Below are 9,588 nucleotides of genomic sequence, written 5' to 3'. Positions count from 1 at the left end.
AAAGGGCTGGTGCTTTAACCCCATATATGTGTCCTGGCAGTAGAGCTGAGCTGTGGAAGTGTCTGGCACGACTGAGAGGGTTTGTAAACAGCACGGGATTATTTAGCTCAACACACACACACAGGGAAAGCCATTAGTGTTCTCAATGCTGCTGCTGCCTCACAGACTGACTCTGAAATCAGCTGCCAATTCCCACGCCCCAGCCTCTATATTATAAGGAGGTCCTGGGATAGAGATATGGTCCCTATGTGAAGAGCTACTTATTTAAATGAGGAGCCAATTACACATTTGCACTGTTATAAGAATGAGCCAGCAGAGCTGGAATTAGGGAGGGATGCCATGACTTTATTTCTGTGAAATTGTATCCCCTCAGTGAGGACACAAGAGTTTGGAATCCCAGAACTTTCTGTTGCTCCTCTCCACTTCTGCATGCAAATAATATGCAGAGGTAAAATATAATATAGTTAAATATATAGAGGATAAAAGGAGTGAAAAGATTGCTGGGAGTGAAGTAGAAAAGATAGAAGCGTTAAAAAGGGGTTGGTCACCTTTGAGTTAACTTTTAGTATGATGTAGAGAGTGATATTCTGAGACAATTTGCAATTGGTTTTTATTTTTTATTATTTGTGGTTTTTGACTTATTTAGCTTTTTATTCAGCAGCTATCCCGTCTGCAATTTCAACAATCTGGTTGCTAGGTTCCAAATTACCCCAGCAACCATGCACTGATTTGAATAAGAGACTGGAATATGAATAGGCGACAGTCTGAATAGAAGGATCAGTAATAAAAAGTAGCAATAGCAATACATTTGTAGCCTTACAGAGCATTTGTTTATAGATGGGGTCAGTGACCCCCATTTGAAAGCTGCAAAGAGTTAATGGAAGAAGGCAATTCATTAAAAAACTATAAAAAATAATAATATAAATAATGAAGACCAATTGAAAAGTTTCTTAGAATTGGCCATTCTACAACATACTAAACATTTACTTGAAGGTGAACCACCCCTTTAAACAGATAAAGAAGATGGAGTCATCAGAGAGGAGTATAGAGTAGTGATGTAAGGGTTGGGCTTTTCCCGACCCGGACCCGCCTGCCACCTGCCCTCCCACCACCATTGCTCGCCCGAGCCCGACTTCCGGGTTCCTTTCATAGTTCCGACCGCCCACAAAAGAGGCGGAGCGAGAGGCGCGCGTCTATAAAATTCAACCCAGAAGTCAGAAGCCGTCATTTGGAAGGACCTGGAAAGGGGGATGCAAGGTCAGCCCGAACTCGCCCGACCCACGGGTATCGAGCACAGTGAGCCAGTATCCAACTGCATGGGCCAAGGACACTGTAGCGCAGCATCTGTAAGTATGAAGAGTACTAAGCTCAGTGATATAGAACATATTCTCAGTACCATTTGTTGGGCTGCTGTTGAGTATGGCATCAGCATTTTCCAACTAGCAGCATATAATTTGTTGCCAAAATACAGTCTTGGCACCCATCTCCAGCCAAAGCTGAATTGTATTTATTCAGGTCATAATATGCAGTATCTAGTAGCAGGGCTGGCATCAGTGGCGGGTGTACAGGGAGTATTTCAGTCAGGAGATTCATGGGGAGTTAAAAAGTGACCCCTGCAATGAGCACCACCAAATTCTATTATTTTAAGACGTGCACCACCAGTATTTACTTAATACTTAGCAAGCGGAGTTGCTTCAGACTACTAGATTGTATGTTACAGCATGTTTAATAGTCTGGTAAATAAACCCTTTATAGACTTTATAAAGATGTTGTGCAAATTCTGCATTATGGAATAGATCTGCAGTGTCCAGAAAGCAGAGGCCAGAGGACTGTACAAACAGTGGCCATTCAGCAGTTTCTGTCTTGTTAGTGGATATTCTGAAGTTTAAGTTTGCAGAAAACGCACCAGAATAGTGGATATTTTACTGATTTACTGATAAAGTTTGGGTCAGTTGGATCATTTGCATTCATTTTATCACATCAGGGCATATGCAGACCAAATGGGTAATCAATGGCCTAATATGGTCCCCAACCAAAAGGCATTTTCCAGTTTTCAATTGGCTCTTACACATGGGTGCTTGACATGTTCAGAAAGTAATAGAATATAGAACGGAGTTTGGAACCGACAAAAAACACACTTAAAAAAATCATACACACGCAATATACATGGATTTACATGTTTAGCATGCATTTATAAATGCACAAAAATTGTTGCGTGTTTTAGAAGCCTTAATCAATAGTTAAATGAGCCCCTTTTGGCCCAATACATCTGTATGGCCAGTTGGCGATATTTAAAGGGACACTTTTACTAAGGGTCGAAGTGAATTCGAAGTGAATTTTTGAATTCAAAAACTTCAATTTTCGAAGTAATTTTTGGGTACTTTGACCATTGAATAGGCCAAAATTAGATTCGAATTGAAAAAACTTTGAATATTCGACCGTTCAAAAATCTAAGTACTGTCTCTTGAAAAAACTTCGAATTCGCCACTTCGCCACCTTAAACCTGCCGAATTGCTATGTTAGCCTATTGGGACCTCCTAGAACCGAGGTTTTTAGAAGTCAAAGTTTTTTTTTTTAAAATCGTTCAAGCGATTCGATTCAAACGATTTCTACGATTGATCGAACAATTTTAATTCGATTGAAAACAGCTAAATTCAAACAAAAAAAAAAACTTTGACTATCAAATTCTTTAAATTCAATGGTCCAATTTAGAAGTTTTAGCACTTCGAAATTCGACCCTTAGTAAATGTGCCTCTTACTGTTTCACAAGAGCATGGAAGTTCTTTAAGTGAATCATCGCACCTAAAGCCCACTGGAAGAATAATGCTTTGTATTTATGGGTTTTTTTCATTACATTCCTTATTTTATACTGTATAAATCAATAGTCAAATTATCCCTTTTTTGGCCCAATATATCTGTATGGCCAGTTTGCAATATTCACTGTTTCACTAGAGTATGGAGTATGGAAGTTCTTTAAGTGAACCATGCCACCTAAAGGCCACTGGAAGAATAATGAATAATACATTGTATTTATGTTTTTTCATAATATTCCTTATCTTATACTGCATAAGGAATTTTTGCAGGTATAGTAATTTATGTCCCACACCCCTTCTCTTTATCCTTATCTTATACATTATTAGCATGCAGAAGGACAAAATGACAGATTGTGGCAAAATCATTTCCACTAACCAGGTGCTCTTGGAGCACTTGCATAACACTTGGCAGTGTCACCCACTGTAACCTACAGCATTTAATATCCGCCTAATTTGTGTTTGTAAGTTACCCTCCCATTTAGACTGTAAGCTCTATGGGGTAGGGACCTCCACCCTTTTGTCTCCTTGACACAAACACTTAGGGGCCGATTCACTAACTTCGAGTGAAGGATTCAAAGTAAAAATACTTCGAATTTTTGTGCTCCTCGACTATCGAATTGGCGTAAATTCGCCTGAGTAGAATGATTCGAATAGATCAAGCGCAAAAACGCTGCGACTATTCGCCATTCGATAGTTGAAGTACTGGATCGAGTGCAAAAACGCTGCGACTATTAGACCATTCGATAGTCTAAATTACTGTCTCTTTTAAAAATACTTCGACTGCCTACTTCGCCACCTAAAACCTACCGAATTGCTTTAAAAGCCTATGGGAATGTCCCATAGGCTTTTTTTCCAAGTTTTTGATCGAATAAAAAGGCATTCGATCGAATGAAAATCCTTTGAGCGAATATTCGATCGAGCGCCTATTCGCCTGGCGAATATTCGCCAATTCGACTATTCCCCAGCGCGTAAATTCGCCCGAATTGCCTATTCGATTCTATTCCCCAGTCGAATTTCGAGGGATTTAACCCCTCGAAATTCGACCCTTGATGAATTTGCCCCTTAATCTGTATTGTAACTGTACTTTATATGTATGTGTATTGCATTTTTGTACTTACGATATTTTCATTTATTAATAGAATGACTCCTGTTTGTTCTTCTAATTTACTGTTCTGTTGTACAGTGTCTTGCCCTCAAGGAGCACTATACAAATAAAAATATACATGCATACATATATATATATAGATGCATAATCACTTGAATATATCAGGTTGCAACTCTGTGATCCATTGTTGTGAGCTGACAAGCTCCGGATGGAACATAGAGAAAATGTTATTACAAGGTAATAATGACATTTTTTGGATAGGATAACGTAGGCAATTAGAAGGCATTGATTAAGATGGGAGGATCCAGAAACAACACAAAACAAGTTCCTTAAACATAATAGTACTCATGTTATTGACATTCCTTCTTGAATGGAGGTATGATTCGTTTGTGGGTTACAAACTGGTTGGATATCTTTCCTGACAATTAGTCGGATATCATTTAATTAAGTGTAATTGATTCAGGGAGCAATTGTATCGCTGTTTTGGGATAAGGAAGGAGTTTTCCCCCATGATGTTGAATTCACAGTTTAATCTGTTGTTGCTTTAGGTTTTGTCTGCCAAATCTCCCCTATCCCATTCCCCATCCACCCTCCTACTAGATAACGCTGATCACTTGTACTTTACTCATCCAGTTCTCACCCTTTCTAACTATCTCTTTCACCAATCCCGTCAAACTTCCCAGCATGTCACCCATTCTCCCACTGTACTCACAAGTGGTCATTTAATATGGACCCAGGAGTGCACTTCTGCCCATAGGAAGGCTACGCTTTGCAGCTATCACGGAATATAAAATGGGGTATGAGGTGCAGAACAGTGTCAGGGTGGGGGATAACGTTCACCATACTTCCAATCTGCTCAACATTTGACACACCTTGAACTGTACCCTACCAACTCCACTCCACTCACCCTCTGACCATTTCACGCTTATCAAAACTTCTGGGACAGATCATGTATATTGTATTCTTTCAAAGATGCTGGCAATAGTTTAAACACTATATTTTAATTAAATATTAAGAATCATATGGAGCAGAGTTTATAAAGCAGTATATATGAAATATTTGCATCATTTGCACAAAGGCAGCACGACAGGGAGTTTTATACTATCATGAAAGTAGATAATTCTAAATAACCTTAAAGGGATACTGTCCCTTTATATTCAATTTTGAAATCTGACATGGGGCTAGACATATTGTCAATTTCCCGGCTGCCCCAAGTCATGTGACTATTAACTGATGCGTTTTGAAAAAAACATGTTTTCAGATGACAGGATCCCTTTAATAAGAAGTTTCTGGAAATAAGCCTTTCAGCCTTTTGGGAATCTTTTCTCAAGTAGTAATGGAAGAGTATGGAATAGTGACCTATAGACTTTACCAGGAGAAGATCATTAAAGCCAGATATCAGGGGCTTGAGAAGGGAGTTGTGAGTCAGATGTTGGTATCAGATTTTATGCTCAGTCTAATGAGATTGAGCACAATTTTGGGCAGTTACATTAATAGGTGGAGGGTGCAGAGGGGGGTATAGAAGTGAGTTAAATGTGGTGAACAGCGGTTGTTCTTTAGCTATTAACAGAGCTTGATTGTAGCAGGATAGCATGAACTTGAAGTGGATGAAGTCAGGATCAATTTATGACTTTCTCGGCTGTCATTCAGCTGATCTATTACATCTTCTGAGTTTCAACACATGTGCCAGGGTTGGGGTTTAAATGGTCGACTGTGACAGGTGGTAGAGAGAAGCTGCCATATTCGGACAGGAAAGGTTGTTAATATGAGATATTGGCAGTCCAGCTACTGTTGATAATGGTTGTGGATCAACAATAATATGAATATATTAGAATTAAAAACCACGCTTTGCAAATTCAAACCAGGTTCTATGATTACTAGTAGTATGGAACCACAGTTCTTCTTTACAGAGCTCTGAAAGGAAAACTATACTAACTATACTACCCCCCCCAAAATGAATACTAAATCAACAGTACTTCAAGACATCCTTGTGGATTATAATAAACAGATGATGCTGATTGGAGCAACATTCCAGGGTATTTATTCCAGAAAGATCTTTTTTTTTCACAAGTCGTAAATTGAGAAAGCCGATTGGATGACTGGTGAAACTTCTTCAACAAAAACACAACAATTCCAGTTGATTTGACTTATTTCTACAGAATAACATTATTCGTAACATCTTTGTACAAACGTTTAACCACAGAACACACTGGTCTTAAAACATTGACACCACGTGGCTCTTCTTCTTGACTCCTTTTTATCACAAAGCTTGTGCTGTAAAGTTAGGCTTAGGGGCACATTTACTTAGCTCGAGTGAAGGATAAGAAGGAAAAAACTTCGAATTTCAAAGGTTTTTTTGGCTACTTCGACCAACAAATTGGCTACTTCGACTTTCGACTACGACTTTGAATCGAGCAATTCGAACTAAAAATCGTTTGACTATTCGACCAATCGATAGTCGAAGTACTGTCTCTTTAAAAAAAAACTTCAACCACCTAAAACCTACCAAGCACCAATGTTAGCCTATGGGGAAGGTCCCCATAGGCTTTCTAAGTATTTTTTAAGCGAAGGAAAATCGTTTGATAAATTAAAATCCTTCAAATAGTTCGTTCCAACAAATGAATTGCGGTAAATCTTTTGACTTCGATATTCAAAGCCGAAGGATTTTACCTCGACAATCGAATATCGAGGGTTAATTTACCCTCGATATTCGACCAATAGTAAATGTGCCCCTAAAAGTAGCAATGACATAAAGCAGTTGCATTTCATTGTACAGATGTCTGGGAAATGTGACAACATCAGGGTAGTTGAGGGTAAGGATTACTACAGGTATACTAACAGTGCAGTGAATAAGAGTAAAACAGTCAGATGGTGGGACCCTTTAAGAGGGGATGCGCCGTTATCTCTTGTTTGATACCCAGTATAGAAGTACGGGTGATCCTGTGAAATTAAAAAAAAAAGTTGTTATACTCATATTTTCTTTGTAGCGCTGGAAGCTGGCATTTAAATTGTGACTGTTCTAATGCTCTGTTTTGGCTGTAGAATGTTTATATTGGCACCCAGTTCAAACATATAAGTAAACCATTAATTGTAATATGGATTGAGATAGAATCCTCCAATGAAAAGGTCTTTGCTACCCCTTTATGGGAAAGGAAAACCCCTTTCATGGCAGTCTGGGTACTCGACTACCCATTTAATCCTCCACCCACTGCCACCGCATTCAACTTATTTGACCTACCTGGACATGTCACCACCCAAACCCTCCATCTCTAAATAGTAATCTACCCTGGTAAAAGTGGCAACTCTACTTGGACAAAGACCATTTAAAGGAAAACTATACCCCCCCCCAAAATGAATACTTAAAGGGATACTGTCGTGGGAAAACATGTTATTTTCAAAACACATCAGTTAATAGTGCTGCTCCAGCAGAATTCTGCACTGAAATCCATTTCTCAAAAGAGCAAACAGATTTTGTTATATTCAGTTTTGAAATCTGACATGATGCTAGACATTTTGTTAAATTCCCAGCTGCCTCCAGTCATGTGACTTGTGCTCTGATAAACTTCAGTCACTCTTTATTGCTGTACTGCAAATTGGAGTGATAGCACCCCCTCCCCCCCCCCCAGCAGCCCAACAACAGAACAATGGGAAGGTAACCAGATAGCAGCTCCCTAACACAAGATAACAGCTCCCTGGAAGATCTAAAAAGAGCACTCAATAGTAAAAGCCAAGTCCCACTGAGACACATTCAGTTACATTAAGTAGGAGAAATAACAGCCTGCCAGAAAGTAATTCCATCCTAAAGTGCAGGCACAAGTCACACGACTGGGGCAGCTGGGAAACTGACAATATGGCTAGCCCCATGTCAGATTTCAAAATTGAATATAAAAAAAACTGTTTGCTCTTTTGAGAAATGGATTTCAGTGCAGAATTCTGCTGGAGCAGCACTATTAACTGTCACGGGAAAAAAAAGTTTTTTACAAAATGCATCAGTTTCCCCTTTAAGCAACAGATAGTTTACATCATATTAAGTGGCATATTAAAGAATCTTATCAAACAGGTATATATATTTAAGTAAATATTGCTCTTTTACATCTCTTGCCTTGAACCACCATTTCGTGATGGTCTTTGTGCTGCCTCAGAGATCACCTGACCAGAAATACAACAACTCTAACTGTAACAGGAAGAAGTGAGGAAGCAAAAGACAGAACTCTGTCTGTTAATTGGCTCATGTGACCTAACAAGTTTGTTGGTTTCTTTGTGTGCACAGTGAATCGTACGATCCCCTTATTTTTTTAAAATGGCTGTTTTCTATTTATGATTACCCAATGGCACATACTACTAGAAAAGTATATTATTATGAAAATAGTTTATTTACATGAAGCAGGGTTTTACATATGAGCTGTTTTATGCAACATATTTGTATAGAGACCTACATTGTTTGGGGGGTATAGTTTTCTTTTAAAGGACTTCAGCCTCCCCCTAATGGTAGTTGTGGCAATTTATTCCATAGAGGAATCTAAATTATGTCCGTAAAATGGAAGTGCAAATATTTAGTACTTAAGTCTACTTAGAATGGGAAGAGTGGATTTCGGGCTTTTCACGTTATGCACAAATCCACCTCTCACTGGTGCTTATAGAAATGGGCAAAGTGGTTTTAGTGGGTTTACCCATCATGCCTAAAATCAGGGTTGGACTGGGGGACCGCTGTCCAGGGCGCCCATCCGGCCCCCCGCCTGGCCCCTACTGCGAAGTTAGGCCAGCGCGCACGCACTGCACAGAGCCATTTTTTTTTTTTGAGGATTTCAAAATAGAGAGAGGGGGTCTGGCCCGGCGAGGGCCCATGAGGGTCGGGGCCCACCGGATTTTTTCCCGGTGTCCCGCCGGGCTAGTCCGACACTGCCTAAAATCACCATCCACTATTGCTGCCTATAAAAATGGGCCCAAGGGTTTTATTTACTGGATTAAGCAATGGGTATCCATTACCCCTAAAACCAATGCCCTTAGGTTGATGTTTTTTGAGTGTGAATTCTCAGTTATCCGAAGAAAGGTAATTAAGAACAAACTGAGAATCTGTTGGCAGATTAGAACCCACCAAACCCAGTTTTATTTTTCTCTCAAATTTATATATCTATTATCTATTATGTAGATACAAAGATTTTACCTTAGAAGGACAAAGAAGCGGGATTGGATCAGACAGAGTTTTCATGTAATACTTATCTCCTTGTGGCTGGAGCTGAAAGGTAGAAAAATAAAACGATGTGTTGATTATGTGGTGAGCAGGCAAAGAAGGGATAGTGTATTGTAGTATGTAAGTACACTTCTGCCACCCTAAAAGTTTATTATACCTAGATCTGATTATTCAGCCAATTATACAAACACATATATTAACTTTTAGCATAGTTATAGGAACACAACTCCTATTTCTTGACAAGCTCATCTGCAAACCATCAGGATGATATGGCGCTCTCCAATGCTTTACTGTTACTATATACATTCAACATACAGGAAAACACAGAAAAACCACCAATAACCAAAACAAGAGCTAAATAGGGTCTTGGCCAGAAAAGCTTACTGCAGGATCCTTGTGTTATTAGCATAAGCTCACATAAGGTAAATTTAGCTAGCTATACATCATAAGATCTTTCACCAATATGCCCACCAAAGATT

The 9,588-nt window shown here is 39.2% G+C and overlaps 1 protein-coding gene across 1 annotated transcript in view; it reads right to left on the bottom strand.

Moving 5' to 3' along the window:
• Positions 1–6,585: 6,585 nt before the first annotated feature.
• The window catches only part of LOC108699833 (phospholipase B1, membrane-associated), a 28,971-nt gene continuing 25,968 nt past the window's right edge, over positions 6,586–9,588 (bottom strand). Inside the window, exons 15-16 of the mRNA XM_041574926.1 lie at positions 9,083–9,154; positions 6,586–6,858 (exon numbers count right to left, since the gene is read on the bottom strand). Of these exons, the coding sequence (XP_041430860.1) occupies positions 6,742–6,858; positions 9,083–9,154 (189 nt within the window). The 3' untranslated portion in view covers positions 6,586–6,741. The remainder of the gene's footprint in view (positions 6,859–9,082; positions 9,155–9,588) is intronic.

The sequence above is a fragment of the Xenopus laevis genome, chromosome 8S (genome assembly GCF_017654675.1).
Source record: "Xenopus laevis strain J_2021 chromosome 8S, Xenopus_laevis_v10.1, whole genome shotgun sequence".
Lineage (NCBI taxonomy): Eukaryota > Metazoa > Chordata > Amphibia > Anura > Pipidae > Xenopus > Xenopus laevis.
This window is presented reverse-complemented; position numbering and strand designations above follow the sequence as displayed.